At 45.7% G+C, this 15807-nt stretch overlaps 1 protein-coding gene across 1 annotated transcript in view; it reads right to left on the bottom strand.

Moving 5' to 3' along the window:
- Positions 1-15807, bottom strand: part of LOC141098543 (cysteine-rich venom protein-like) — a 48451-nt gene that overhangs the window by 11394 nt on the left and 21250 nt on the right. The window contains exons 6-8 of the mRNA XM_073586421.1: positions 14270-14360; positions 13413-13555; positions 1591-1685 (exon numbers count right to left, since the gene is read on the bottom strand). Of these exons, the coding sequence (XP_073442522.1) occupies positions 1591-1685; positions 13413-13555; positions 14270-14360 (329 nt within the window). The remainder of the gene's footprint in view (positions 1-1590; positions 1686-13412; positions 13556-14269; positions 14361-15807) is intronic.

Here is a 15807-nt window from a genome sequence, read left to right as displayed (position 1 = left end):
CCTGAGGCTCATTCGCCACAGAGGTACTGCACTTTGCTATCTCTCTTTAAAGGTGTGGTACCCCACCATCCAGGTAAGGTGGGAACTCCTTTCAACGCTCCGACACTCGCACCCCACACAATAGGGTAGTTCTGCACAACCACATTGCGGCTCCTTGCTCAGAGGGTAGCAGAGTACCTTTGGTGGTTCCTTGCTTGGAACACTCTACGTGCTGGGAAGTGGGTGGAGTTAAGATACTTAAAAGAGTGGGAAAGTGTAGGATGAGAGTTCAGTGAGTCAGGTCAGTCTGACAGAAGGTCAGTCGGGTAGGAAGTCACTCAGACAGGAGTGAGGATCCCTGGAAGAAGGGATGGAGGAAGGAGTGCTGCAGCTGCCTCAGTGATCTGAGCCAGCTGGCACCGGAAACGAAAAGAAGGAGAAAGACGTAGAACTGAAACCTTAGCTTCCATAAGAAAGAAAGACAAGCACGGAAGGAAGGAGTAGAGAGAACAGAGAGGATGTGGGTTAGAAGAGGAACCCTGCCTATAGGTTATCAGCGCAAGACCGGGGCCTGGTCCCCGAGGTTGTATGGACACTTATGGTTCTGCAGCATCGATGGAGTAGTTGGCTGTAAATGTACTACTCCCATCTAAGACTTGGGGCACAACAGCACTTGGATAGAGAGCCGGGACTCAGGAGAAGGGAGTCCCCGAAGCAGGCTACAGCTGTCTGCCGTACAAGTAGAATTCTTAGGAACATCTGTCAGGAGGAACTCCAGAGTATCACGGTACTGGAGATCTTCACACTAAAAGGCGCTATAGAAGAGACGTTCAGGAAAGGCACATAAGTTGGCGGAGTGTTGGAGGGGAGCTTTCCATCTTGCCTGGAGGTTGGCAGAGTCTCTGACCCGGAGGACACGGTACAGAAGCGGGCACTACGGACTGTGAGTAAAGCGTTGGAACTACATGCCCTGGTGTCCTCCATTTCTTCCTGCGTCCGTCCGCCCAGCACTGCTACATCCCCTGCGCCGGACACTACACCATCTAAGTGTCTCCACATCTACACTGCCCTGGGACAACAGTCTGTCCCAGAGGACCTGTTTGCAGCGTCGGCTTAACACCTCCCTTGCCGAACAACACAGGTGGCGTCACAAACTATTCATCTACTATATTCCACCATTCACATCTCCCCGCCATTGACTTGGGCGCCCAGGACCACGGTCCGGGTCACCGCTGCTGTGACACATCCCACTGATACTGGCCCGGTACCGAGTACCCCACGGCCCTGGGAGGGCGACCCAAAGATAGTTATTTAGGAAGGACATTGTAGGTGTCAGACCACCACTTTAAGTGAGGATGTTGTTGTGGCATTTACTTCAGATGCTGGGTGCCAGGAGAGATACCAATGACAAGCTAGGCTGCCTTGACCAGGATTATTTAGATACAAGGTTAGGATAGTGAACTGATTCACTGCTTGGGGTAAAGGAAAGCCTAGCTACAAATTTTTAACTTTCTTCCTTTAAACTGGAAACCTCTGTTCTTCACCTAATTAGATGTATGAACCTAATCCAGGAGCCTGTGATGTAGAAACCATTCCACAATCAATACTTACGCTGGACAAAGGTGACACACGTAAACATATTTGTTAGGCCCGCTTGAGCACTCGGATACGTCACATCCCATTGCATAGGAAGTTGCCCACATTATCTGAAATATACAAAAATGGCATGAATTTATTTAGCATTGGATTAAAAGCAGCATTGCAAATAATGAAGAGACTGTTTTATCGGACAAGATAATTTATCATTTGTGGAATGCTACTTAAAGGGAAACCACTCAGGTCCTACGACTGCCACCATTTGCTACTATAGCAGTATTTGTGCAGATTTATTTAATTGGCAAGGTATTTTGTTCCTATATTGACACTGCAGTGATTGAAGAATTAATTTTTCTCCTCAGTAGATCTGTGAACCCAAGCAGTAAAGTTTGGGGTCCATACTGAACACTTACTGTTCGGGCATGGACCCCGAACATGGACTTCACCAGGAAATCCATGTTACTGTACTGGTTCGTACTATATGGGTTCGATAAGGCTAGTTTCACACTAGTGTATGGTAGAGCTGCGGAGGGATGCGGACTTAGAATCATAGAATCGTAGAGTTGGAAGGGACCTCCTGGGCCATCTGGTCCAACCCCCTGCTCAAAGCTGGATTCGTTAAATCATCCCAGTCAGATGTCTGTCCAGCCTCTGTTTGAAGACTTCCACTGAAGGAGAACTCACCACTTCTCGTGGCAGCCTGCTCCACTCATTGATCACTCTGTCAAAAAGTTTTTTCTAATATCTAATCTGTGTCTCCTCCCATTCAGTTTCATCCCATTGCTTCTAGTCTTTCCTTGTGCAAATGAGAATAAAGATGATCCTTCTACAATGTGACAGCCCTTTAGATATTTGTAGACAGCTATTAAGTCTCCTCTCAGTCTTCTGTTTTGCAAACTAAACATTCCCAAATCCTGCAACCTTTCCTCATAAGACAGGGTTTGCAGACCGGTCACCATTCTTGTCGCTCTTTTCTGAACTTGCTCCAGATTGTTGATATCTTTTATAAAATGTGGTGCCCAAAACAGGACACAATATTCCAGATGAGGTCTAACCAAAGAGGAGTAGAGGGAAATAATGACTTCACGTGATCTAGACTGTATGCTTCTGTTAATACATCCTAGAATTGCATTTGCCTTTTTTGCTGCTGCATCACACTGTTGACTCATATTCAGTCTGTGATCTATTAGTATACCCAAGTCTTTTTCACATGTGCTGTCACTTAGCCCTATTCCTCCCATTCTGTATATGCTTTTTTCATTTTTATTGCCCAGATGAAGTACTTTGCATTTTTCCCTGTTAAAAACCATTCTGTTAGTTGCTGCCCACTTCTCCAGTTTATTTATATCTTTTTGAATCCTCTCTCTTCTCTAGTATTAGCTATCCCTCCTAGCTTTGTGTCATCAGCAAATTTAATCAGTTTACCCTCAATTCCTTAATCTAAATCATTGATAAAGATGTTGAACAATACAGGGCCCAGGACAGAGCCCTATGGTACCCCACTTGAGATATTCTTCCAACTGGATGTGCAGCCATTTACGACCACTCTTTGGGTCCGATCACTAAGCCAGTTATGAATCCACCTAACAGTTGCCTTGTCCATTCCATACTTAGTCATTTTTTCAATAAGGGATTGTATGAGATACTTTGTCAAATGCTTTGCTGAAGTCAAGATATACTATATCTACAGCATTTCCTTGATCCACCCAATCAGTGATTCCGTCATAGAATGAAATTAAGTTAGTCTGACATGACTTATTAGTTACAAACCCATGCTGACTCTGTTTAATCACTTCATTCTTATCCAGGTACTGACATACATGTTGTTTAATAATTTGTTCAAAGATCTTTCCTGGTATAGAAGTCAGACTCACCGGCCTACAGTTTCCAGGGTCCACCTTCTTCTCCTTTTTGAAGATAGGAACAACATTTGCTCTTCTCCAGTCTTCTGGGACTTCTCCTGTTCTCCAAAAATTTTCAAAGATTATGGAGAGGGGTTCAAAAATTTCTTCTGCTATCTCCCTCAGTACTCTGGGGTGCAATTCATCTGGACCTGAAGACTTGAATTCAATTAGGTTAGATAAGTGTTTCTTTACTATCTTTCTGTTTATAGATATCCTGGATTCTTCTATTCCCTTAATAGGACAGTGAAGAACAGTTGATGTTATATTTCCTTTCTGAGAGAAAACAGATGCAAAATAGGAATTTAAAAGTTCGGCCTTCTCAACATCCTATCTTACCATTTCATCATTTTCATCCTGTAAAAATCCTATAACATCTTTGACTTTTCTTTTACTTTTGACATATCCTCAAAATCCTTTATTATTGCTTTTGACATCTCTTGCAAGCCTCAATTCATTGTCAGCTTTAGATAATCTGATTTGTGCCCTGCAGGTTCTGCAGACAGCATTATATTCTTCTTTAGATATGCCTCCCTCTTTCCATTTTATAAACATGTTTTTCTTCCTTTTTAGCATGTGCTTAAGTTCTGTCTTCATCCATCCTGGTTTCCTTAAATGCTTTCTATTCTTCCCTCTTTTCGGAATTGTTAACAATTGTGCTTTGAGAATTTCATTTTTCAAGATTTCCCATCCTTCCTGGACATTTTTGTCTTTAAGGATATCCAGCCATTGGATCCCTCCAATTCTCTTTCTGAATCCCTTAAAATCTGCATTTCTGAAAACTAACCTTGACGTCTGAGTCTTCACATGTCTTCCTCCTCTAGTTATCCAAAATTCTAAAATAGCATGGTCGCTACCTCCTAGGGTCCCAGCCACTTTTACCTCCTCAACCATTTCCTCCCTGTTTATAAGGATTAGATCCAAGGTGGCAGTTCCCCTCGTTTTCTCCCCTACCTTTTGGAAGATAAAGTTGTCAGCAAGAGAGGATAAGAATTTCCTTGACCTGTTAGTTTTGCCTAAGAAAGATTCCCAACAAATGTCTGGATAGTTAAATCTCCCATGACAACTATGTCATATTTTTTGGAGAACTTTGATGCATAAAGAGGTCATCCATATCTTCAGCTTGCACAGGCGGCCTGTAGTAAATGCCTACAATGGTGTCCTTTCCATTGTTCTGTCCTTGTATTCTTACCCAAACAGTTTCCACAGAACTCCCAGTCTCTGAAGCTTCAATCTCTGTGCAGATATACGCGTTTCTAACATACAATGCGACACCTCCTCCTCATTTATCAGGTCTGTTTCTTGCAAATAAGTTGTATCCTTCTAGTCTTGTATTCCAATCTTGTGGATCGTCCCACCAAGTTTCAGTGATTCCAATTACATCATATTTCTTTTCCTGCGTTAGTAGTTCCAATTCTCCTTGTTTGTTGCCCATGCTTTGCTCATTAGTATATAAACATTTTAGTTTGTGATTGGTTTCTCTTTCTCCAATAATTTTATTATTTAGATTCTTTTGTCTTTGTTCTTCCTTTCCACTTCTAATAGCAGAGTTCTCAATAGCATTTCTCAGGTGTATGGCTTTTTCTGGTCTTTTGCTTCCCTTCCCATGTTGTTCTAGTTTAAAGCTCTCCTTACAAGTGTAGCAAGGCGACTTCCAAATACATGTTTTCCAGTCTTCATAAGGTGCACCCCATCTCTAGCAAGTAGTCCATCGTAAAGGTAATTCACTCCGTGATCCAGAAATCCAAATCGTTGCTGACGGCACCATCGACATAGCCAGTTGTTCACCTGCAGAATCTTATTCCACCTCCTTGTTCCATGGCCATCTACTGGGAGGATGGAAGAGAAGACCACCTGCGCTCCCAGTTCTTTCACTTTCTTGCCTAAGTTTTCAAAGTCTCTGCAGATGGTTTCCAGGTCGTTTCTTGCGGTGTCATTTGTCCCCACATGTAGTAGCAGGAATGGGTAGTCATCTGTAGGTCTGAAGAGTCCTGATATCCTGTCAGACACATCTTTAGTTTTTGCACCTGGAAGACAGCACATTTCTCTTGAAGTTATATCCGGTCTGCAGATAGCGGCCTCTGTTCCTCTCAACAGGGAATCCCCCATGACCACCACTCGCCGTTTCTTCTTCACAACATTTTTCTTTCTCCATCCAGGAGGACTCTGAAGGCGTACAAGGTTGCTGTTTGTGGGCAAAGTCTTATCCTGATGTATTTCTTCATTGTTTTCCTGCGTGAGAGCCTGGTACTGGTTCCTGAGCAGTATGGGTGCTGACTGCCTCCTGATCCTCCTGCTTCTCTGGGTCACATGTCTCCATTCCTCTGTTTCTTCAGGTGCACTTCGAATTTCTTCTCTTTCTGTAACATGAAGAGATAATTCTGCTCTGTCTAAGAACTCTTCACCTTCCTTAATGATCTTCAACGTAGCTAACCTCTCTTCGAGATTTTGCAACTTTTCCTCCAACAGGGACACAAGCTTGCATTTGTGGCATGTGAAGTTTGGCTTTTCCACTGGTAAGTCTGTGAACATGTAGCAAGAAATGCAGCTCACGAAATGGCTCCTGGCCTCTTCCATATTGAGATTTCCTAAAAACGATGAAAGATGAGCCAAAATTTGCGCGGTTTTCCGATTTCCTCTTTTCAGCTGCAACGGCCAAAGCCCAGTGATCGTTGAGCTCGCGGAGACTCTTCACTTATCCCAGAAGGCACTAGGAATATGCAAATGATCTCCTCAGGAATCCTCCGTGAAGCTCCGCCAGATGCCGCACCTCCTCCGTTCAGCTCCGCCTACATCGGCATGTGGCCTGCATACCCTATCTTTAGCATTGGGTATGCAGGCCATGCCAATGTATGCGGATGCCTCCACATGTGTCGTTTTGACAGTGCAATGACCGCAACAAGATACAACACGTTGCGTTTGGCGTAGGTCACTGCACCGTCAAAACGACGCATGCGGAGGCATCCGCATACATCAGCATGGCCTGCATACCCAAAGCTAGTGATAGGGTACGTAGGCCGCATGCCGATGTAAACGGAGCTGAATGGAGGAGGTGCGACCATGGGTGGAGCTTCACGGAGGTAGGCTGCATCCCTCCGCAGCTCTGCCATATGCTAGTGTGAAACTAGCCTAAGATCAGCACTAGCACAGTGAGAAAAAGTGAGAAATTCCTCCTGGCAATCTGCACTGAACTTACCGCTGAACTGTGAGACTTTTTGTCTCTGTGTTAGCCGTGATCTCACCGAGGTCTCCGTAGTTCATGGGCCTAGCTTTGAACGCAGCCTCAGTGACCGGACATTACAGCATGACAGACACTGTATATTAGGGCCCCTTATTCAAGTGAATGGGGTCCAGGCTGGGTTTGGGATTGGGTACTGTTCTGGTACCCGAACTTTTTTTAAACTGTTTGGCTGAAACCACCAGACTCGAGCATCCAGGGGTCCGCCCATCTCTAATTCTGAAATATTGCATATACTATTGAAGTAGTTCTAGTCAGGAGGGCTTCCCTTCTCCCAGACTATTCCCGCCTCACCTCTTCTAATCACTTTCACAGCAATTCCGCCAAGCTGTAACACCAGACATAATCCATATCTATCACAACCTCTCCAGAACGCACTTAGCCACTACACTTATCCAAAGAGCTAAAGACACTAATATATATATATATATATATATATATATATATATATATATCTCAAGGAAAGCAGCAACATGCAAATACCAGCCAAGAGTAAGACAGGTTCTGAAGAGCCTGCTCAATGGGAAGAATAAAAACTGCGCCATCAATACATATGCCCTGCCAGTTATCAGATACCCTGCTGGCATAGTGTGCTGGCCAAAAGAAGAGATGGAAGCTGCAGATGCGAAGACACGAAAGCTCCTCACAATGCATGGAGATCTCCACCCTAAGTGTAGTACCCAAAGATTGTTTACCAACAGAAAGGAGGGTAGTCGAGGCTTGATCCAAGCCACCATCACGGATTAAACAGGAGAATCCAGGAATACATCAGAAGAATGGCAATGAAACAGATGTGGTAGCCAAAGTATATACCAAAAATGGACTAGGCACCACACAATGGTGTATCAATATTACAATATGAAACTTTATTGAAATTCATAAAAACAGTATGTGCAAAGAGATACTGGAATAAAAAAGGAGGGACTGAACCATGGAACCTCCTACCACAACACAACACAATAATCTGATACAATCCACATAATCACGTGGTATAAATATCACAAATGACATAGGGCAAGCAAAAATCTACCAATTACATCCTCAAATAGTACAGATGTCATCACAGAAATCCACATAAACCAGTGAGTTAATAAAGTGTGCAGTGGACTAACTTAGCCTATACCCCAAAAAGCCCTAAGCTAAATTAGTTGTCACAGTAAAAAAATATTTGCATGGTAACATACCAGTATGTGCACTAATCATAGCGGCACAAGAGCACACACTAATACCAGATCCATAGAAGCAGGAAACTACCACACAAGACAAGACCCAAGGTGCAGAATATACAAAGAAACTTCAGAAACCTTCCAACACATAGTGGCAGGATGCAAAATGCAAGCAGGAACAGCGCATACCGAACGCCACAACCAAGTAGCAGGAAATGTATACAGGAACATCTGCACACAGCATATGGGCTAAGTCCTCCTAAGTCGAGGTGGGAGACCGCAGAAAAAGTGGTGAAGAGTGAAAGGGCTAAAATCCTGTGGGACTTAAAGATCCAGATGGATAAGCAGGTGTTGGCTAACCAACCAGACATTGTCATAATATGTGAGGAGACTGCAGGCATGTAGGATGCAGTAACGGACGGTACACAGGCCAAGGGTGAACGAGGTTTATTATACAGTAGAAACTCCGCGCAAGGAGAAAACGGAGGGATAATATTCCCTAATACAGCAAAAGGCTAAGGGAATAGCTTAAGGAACAGGGACAAGTAAAGCCGACAATACAATAAAATATAACTTATCACTCAGGCGCCAGTCATGGTGGAACTTCTGTTTGTGACTGGTGCTGCCTAGATTGCATCACAGTGAGGGTCTGTAACAATCCTGAGGTAAATGATGTAGTATCTTTTGACGTTGGCAATGTCCTCCTGTGGTCCTGATGATGGCGGCGAATCCTTGGGATCCTGATGCACGTCTTGGGTCCAGCAGATGAGGTGATGAAGAGGGATATGTCCTTATCCTCAGTGTGGCACTCCTGAGGGTTCAGTCGCCACAGAGGTAGTTCACCTTCTCCTGAGGTGTAGTATTCCACTCCACAGGTAAGATGGTAACACCTGACCAGACTCCAGCACCTACATCCAGCACAGACACGTTAGAACAGCAGAGCATCCTTTATGGCAGCTGCTTTGGTTCATGAAGGGTGCTGGGTGGTGGGTGGAGCTTAGAAAAACCAGAGGGGAAAGCTGTCAGGAAGTTAGGTCAGTCTCCCCTGGGAAAGGATGTACGTAGATGCAGCAGCCTCCTGTAAGGTGGAGCTGCTAGCAAGGAAAGAGGAAGAGAGAAAGATCATTTGTTCAGAAGGAAGATAGACAAGCTCGGAACGTGAGGAGGATAGAGACTGTGGATTAAGGCTAGTGCAGAGCACTTCCCTAAGTTCATTGCGCCAAGGCCGGGCGCCGATATCCAAAGCTGTGTGTGAAACTAATGATCCTACAGCAGAAACCGGCGGAATAGTTGTGACAGCTTAATTCCCACCTAAGACTCAAGGACACAGTGGCAACGTGTGTGAGCCGGGACATGATTGTATTGAGTCCCCGAAGCAGGCTACAGCCACCTGTCATACGAGTGGAGCTTAAGTAACATCAAGAAGGAGGAACTTGAGTGTAATTCAGAACTACAAGTACTTCAGATTAGCGCTAGAAAAGGAGACATTCAGAAAAGGCACATTTGGAAGGGAGTTCTGGAAGGGTTAATCCATCTGCCTAGGAGTTGGCTGAGCCCCTGACCTGGAGACTGCAGCTCAGAAGTCAGGCACCTGTCTGTGCCAGAAACGTGAGTAAAAGAATTGGAACTGCATTCAGCTGTGTCATTGCCTTCTTCCTGCACAACCTACTCAGCACTGCTACATCTCTGTGCCTAACACTACACCATCTACCTCAACCCCTATTATTACTGCCCTGGAACTACAGCTCTACTTGTGGAGAGCTATTACATCTTTGCTGCCTTATATCATCTGTCCCAGAGGATCTGCACCGCAGAGTCGGCTTAACACCTTCCTTGCCGAGTACAACAGGTGGCGACACGAACTACCTACAAATAAATTATTCCTTTCCATCTATTTCACATGGACACCCAGGGCCATGGACTGGGTCACCACCACCACCGTGACACAGCCCTTTGAGACACCGGCCCGGTACCGAGTAATCCCCACACCTGCCCTGGGGGTGATCCATTTTGGCGTCACGGACAGGATTACAAAGCCCTGTGCCATCGGGTCCTGTGTGCTGAAGATTTGATTAATTTGAGAAATGAAAAACCTGAAATGTGCAAAGGAATTGATTTATTGAACTGTAATTGTGACTGTAAAGATGGCCACCATGGCGGTTCCTCGAGGCATGCAGTGAGCTGTGCCTTTGTGGGTGGCACCCAAGAAAGAGCACGAAACGACATGAACCGCCCTGCCTGTGCTTCTATGCTACTGCGTCATGGCCGACCCAGAGAGGGGTCCGGATCTTTGCCTGGTATGGCGGCAAAGGAAAAAGACACAGCCCCTCGGGGGTGGAGAGAAGCTCCATGGCGGGAAAAGGAGCAGAAGAAGAAGCCACAGAACCAGGAGGCCATGATGGAGAGCAGCAGGAGGCCTGTGGAGCACAGTGGAGAGGAGTCAGCGTCTCCCGACTCCGGGGAATCAGGCTCTGGATGCTCACCATGTCTCAACCTGTCGCAGCTGGAGGAGGAAATAGCGGAGCTGCACAGGAAACTGCAGGACAAGCAGGCTCTGTTGGAATGGCAATGCCAGGCTGCCCAGGAGGAGTCCGCCATCTTGGTACCCTCACCACCGGTACCTACAGTCACACCCCAGGTACCCTCACCATCAGTACCCACCAGCACTTCCCCGGGACCACTGTCATCAGTACCCGCTGCCCTGCCAGTCTCCCCACCATCAGAGGCTGAAGAAGAAGACCGCGGCCCTTCAGGAGCAGGTACGTCCGACGCCCCGGGGACATGGGAGGCCCCGCTAGACCCAAGTGCAACGCCACTAATCCCGAAAAACGGTCAGGCCATATTGGATGTCACTGGGACCGGAGGATGGCACCCTGGGGGGAGTACTAGAACCCACTCCCATCTTGAAGCCCCATACCATTGGGGGTAGCAAGCCGGAGGTTCGCAAAAAGGCAGTGCAGGGAGCTTAAGCTCTAATGTTCCCCTTGACCACTGAGGCGTTCTGCAGGCAGCAGATCCTAAAATTTGAATAGGAGAGGGAGCGTCAGTGGCAGAAGCAGGCCCTGGCGGAGTGGGACCTTTTCCATAAGAAACAGGTCAGGAGGGAGCAGCTTGAGCACCACAACCCTATGGGGTGCAGACTGGTCCTCCGGTTCGACAATGACCAGGGGTTTGGATTTATTCAGGACTCCAGGAGGGGTCCTGATTTGTTTGTAAACCGGTGGGACGTGGAAGCCCATCTAGTCCATGGACACCCAAAGCGCGACTTGCATGAGGGGGACTATGTGTCATTTACCCGCCATCTTGGAGACAGCGGATGATATGCCCTCAACGTCCGCAGGATCCCTGCCGTGTTACTAGCCCAGCAGGGGGCTCAAGAAAAACAGGAAACAAGGAAGATACCATCACCGGACATGACAAAAACCCAAATCTTGTCTGCCCACCAGGGGGCACTAAAGCAAAGCCTGGAACTAATCTCATCCAAGCAGCAGGGGGAAACAGCGGCAACCCCAAAACAGGCTGCAACTTCACCATCAATTGCTTCCATGGTACCATGGTCGGCAATTGTCTGACGCCCTAAAGCAAATCATGGCAGACAATATTAGCCTCTTCTACCCTACCCAGAAAGGTACTCAAGTTATGCCCTGGAAGCGACCCAAATCTGATGATTCTGATCAGTAGGAGCCATGCTAATCAGGAGAACTGAACTGATTCTTCAGGGAGTCTTTCGGTACATAAGTTATCCCAGGAGGGTTCAACGGGCGTCGATATCCGAGGCTGTGTGTGATACTAATGATCCTACAGCAGAACACAGAGGAATAGTTGTGACCGCTTTATTCCCACCTAAGACTCAAAGACACAGTGGCAACGTGTGTGAGCCGGGACATGATTGTATTGAGTCTCCGAAGCAGGCTACAGCTGCCTGTCATACGAGTGGAGTTATAAGTAACATCAAAAGGAGGAATTTGAGTGTAATTCAGAACTACAAGTACTTCAGATTAACGCTAGAAAGGAGACGTTCAGAAAAGGCACATTTGGAAGGGAGTACTGGAAGGGTTAATCCATCTGCCTGGGAGTTGGCTGAGCCCCTGACCTGGAGACTGCAGCTTTGAAGCGGGCACCTGTCTGTGCCAAAAACGTGAGTAAAAGAATTGGAACTGCATTCAGCTGTGTCATTGCCTTCTTCCTGCGCAACCTACTCAGCACTGCTACATCTCTGTGCCTAACACTACACCATCTACCTCAACCCCTATTATTACTGCCCTGGGACTACAGCTCTACCTGTGGTGAGCTATTACATCTTTGCTGCCTTATACCATCTGTCCCAGAGGATCTGCACCGCAGCGTCGGCTTAACACCTTCCTTGTCGAGTACCATAGCTGGTGTCACAAACTACCTACAAATAAACTCTATTCCATTCCACCTATTTCACATGGACACCCAGGGCCACGGACCGGGTCACCGCCACCACCATGAGACATCCCTTTGAGACACTGGCCCGGTGCCGAGTAATCTCCACACCTGCCCTGGGGGTGATCCTTGAGTGGTGAGTGTCCCAACACTACGGAGATTTGCAGCACTGCCCAAACACAGTTCACAATGGGCAGCCCGGTTCGCTATGCCGAATCGACACACACCCTAAGTCCCGTTCACAGACCCTGTTTCTCACGGTCAGTACTGTCAGCACGGGTGGCAGTGGCAGCATTGTAAGCTGTGTCAGCAGTCTCAGCGAGGGCAGTGATGTTGTCTGGGACAGCGGTGCCTGAGCGGTACGGTACTTAGTCGACAGTCTCCTGTCAAAGCACTCTGCCATCCCAGGCTCTGCTCTGCTCTGCCCAGATGCCTTTCAGCTGATTTTACCTCACAGGCGTCCCGTGCGCCAGAAGTTCCCGCCCAAACTGGTCATTCGCGCTCTGCGGATCTGTCCGCTTAGCCACTCCCCCTTTTCTCAAACACAGAGTTCTGTCTGGAGTCTCAAGCGTTCTACCTCGCAATATTGGTGACAGCCCTGACGGTCCCAGATCCTTCACAGAGGAGACATGCCTAGTTAGTTCCTTCCACTTACAAGTAGACAAGGATCAGAAGACAGCAATGATAATAGATGTGGCAGTGTCAACTGGCAGCAACATCAGAAACAAGGAATATGAGAAGCTGAAGAAATACCAGGGCCTCAAAGGAGAACTGGAGAAGTTGTGGAAAGTGAAAGCAACAGTGATTCCAGTGGTGATAGGAGCACTTGGAGCAGTGACCCCTAATCTGGAAGAATGGCTACAACAGATGCCAGGAGCAACATCTGAGCTCTCAGTCCAGAAATGTGCATTACTGGGAACAATTAAGATCCTGCGCAGAACCATCAAACTTCCAGGCCTCTGGTAGAGGACCCGAAAATGAGAAAGGGCAACAAAGACCACCCTCAGTGGGGGTGAGAAGGAAGTTTTTTTTTTTTTATAAAAAAACATATATTATATTACATTGTTTTTTCATGTTCAGAAATTTTTCCTCTCACAAAAAGTCCCAATGGATGCCACTTACCTGTGTGAAGTGGCCGACCTCTAGATCAGATAAGGCCCCAAATCCATATTTATAGTCCTCAATTTCACTGTACCAAGAATCAATAACCGCATCCCAGGGGACCTTGAAGTTAGACAGAAATACGTTTTCTCCACACTTAAAATCTGAAAAGATGAATGTTACAGGTAAAGGTACAAAACATTGAGAAAATGCACAAATAATAATAGATAATTCTAGTAAATGCCCCCTTCCCTGACCTTGTCATTCATCATATTGAAAAAGAAAAAAAAAAAACCTGTGAAAAATATATCATTAATGAATGAAATGGAATTCAAACCGTGGAATAGAAAAGCATCTGATGTTCTGAAGCTGAAGGACTTTATGTCTCTGTGTTGTAGTAAATAGGCAAACTTTTTCTCTTGACTCAACACAGCCTGATATAAGAGGCACAAGATGGGCAGCATTGAAAAATAAGCTTTCTTTGGAGATCGGCAACACAATGGCTCAGTGGTTGGAATTGTTGCTTTGCAGTATTGGGGTCCCAGGTTTAAATCCCACCAAGGACAACATGTAAGGAGTTTGTATGCTCTCCATTCACTTGCATGAGTTTCGTCAGTTTGCTCTGGATGGAATTAATGGCGCTATATAAGCAAGTAAATTAAACATAAATATTTATACTATAAAACTCTATATATGACCACCCAGTGCTTGTGATGTTCATGGTTTTGCTAGCATTTCCTGAATTTGTTTTGTTAAAAATTGGAGTCCTTAAGCTAAAATGAAGTTAAAGGGAACTTTAACTTCCAAGCAAATTAAAAACCTGGCAGCAATAAAAAGAAAGTATTCCCATGATAAATCCAAGCATTGTTGAAGCTTACTGGTTATTACTCTTGAATTTTGAGGACTGTGTCCAACTTTACATTGTCTTGCCCAATTTCCAGCTGTTTTAGTAGCTTCTGGGTTCCAAACCTGCAAAAAAAAAAACCATGAAAAACATGTACAAGTGCTTCTCACAAAATTAGAATATCATCAAAAAGTTAATTTATTTCAGTTCTTCAATACAAAAAGTGAAACTCATATATTCTATAGAGTCATTACTCACGTGCTTATTTCTGTTAATGTTGATGATTATGGCTTACAGCCAATGAAAACCCAAAAGTCTTTATTTCAGTGAATTAGAATAATTAACAAAAAAACACCTGCAAAGGCTTCTGTTTCAGTAGGCTCCACAATCATGGGGAAGACATCTGACCTGACAGATGTCCAGAAGGCAGTCACTGACACACTCCACAAGGAGGGTAAGCCACAAAAGGTCATTGCTAAAGAAGCTGGCTGTATCCAAGCATATTAATGGAAAGTGAAATGGAAGGAAAAAGTGTGGTAGAAAAAGGTGCACAAGCAAACCGCAGCCTTGAAAGGATTGTTAAGAAAAGGCCATTCAAAAATTTGGCGAAGATTCACACGGAGTGGACTGCTGCTGGAGTCATTGCTTCAAGAACCACCTCGCACAGACGTCTCTAGGACATGGGATACAAGTGTTGGACTCTTTGTGTCATGACAGATAGACAACGCCTTAAGCGTCTTACATGGGCCAAGGAGAAAAAGAACTGGACTGTTGCTCAGTGGACCAAGGTGTTGCTTTAAAATGAAAGTAAATTTTGCATTTCAACTGGAAACAGGGTCCCAGAGTCTGGAGGAAGAGTGGAGAGGCCACAATCCAAGCTGCTGGAGGTCTAGTGTGAAGTTTCCACAATCAGTGATGGTTTGGGGAGCCATGTCATCTGCTGGTGAAGGTCCACTGTGTTTTATCAAGACCAAACTCAGCGCAGCCGTCTACCAGGAAATTTTAGAGCACTTCATGCTTCCCTCTGCTGACAAGCTTTTGGGGAGCTTTTGGAAATGTCATTCTCCAGCAGGACTTGGCTCCTGTCCACACTGCTTACAGCAGGTCACAGGTGTGGGCTGATGACAGACTACTACTCCCATCAGCCGACACGTTCTGTCACTGATTACAGTGGAAGCAGGCGGTGTACCATTACCTTGTTTACAAACAACAGTGTCACTGTGCTTGATTGGCAGCAAACTTGCCTGACCTTAACCCCATAGAGAATCTATGGAGTATTGTCAAGAGGAAGATGAGAGACACCAGACCCAACAATGCAGAAGAGCTGAAGGCTGCGATCAAAGCAACCTGGGCTTCCATAACCCCTCAGCAGTGCCACAGGCTGATCGTCTCCATGCCACGCCAAATTGATGCAGTAATTGATGCAAAAGGAGCCCCGACCAAGTATTGACTGCATTTACTGATGTACATTTCAGGAGGCCAACATTTCAGCTTTTAAAATCATTTTTCAAGCTGATGTTATAAAGTATTCTAATTTACTGAGATAATGACTTTTGGGTTTTCATTGGCTGT

The sequence above is a fragment of the Dendrobates tinctorius genome, unplaced genomic scaffold, assembly GCF_039654945.1.
Source record: "Dendrobates tinctorius isolate UK_male_01 unplaced genomic scaffold, ASM3965494v1 ptg000093l, whole genome shotgun sequence".
Classification (NCBI taxonomy): Eukaryota; Metazoa; Chordata; class Amphibia; order Anura; family Dendrobatidae; genus Dendrobates; species Dendrobates tinctorius.
The sequence above is the reverse complement of the archived record's forward strand: the minus strand, read 5'-3'. Positions and strand labels throughout refer to the sequence as shown.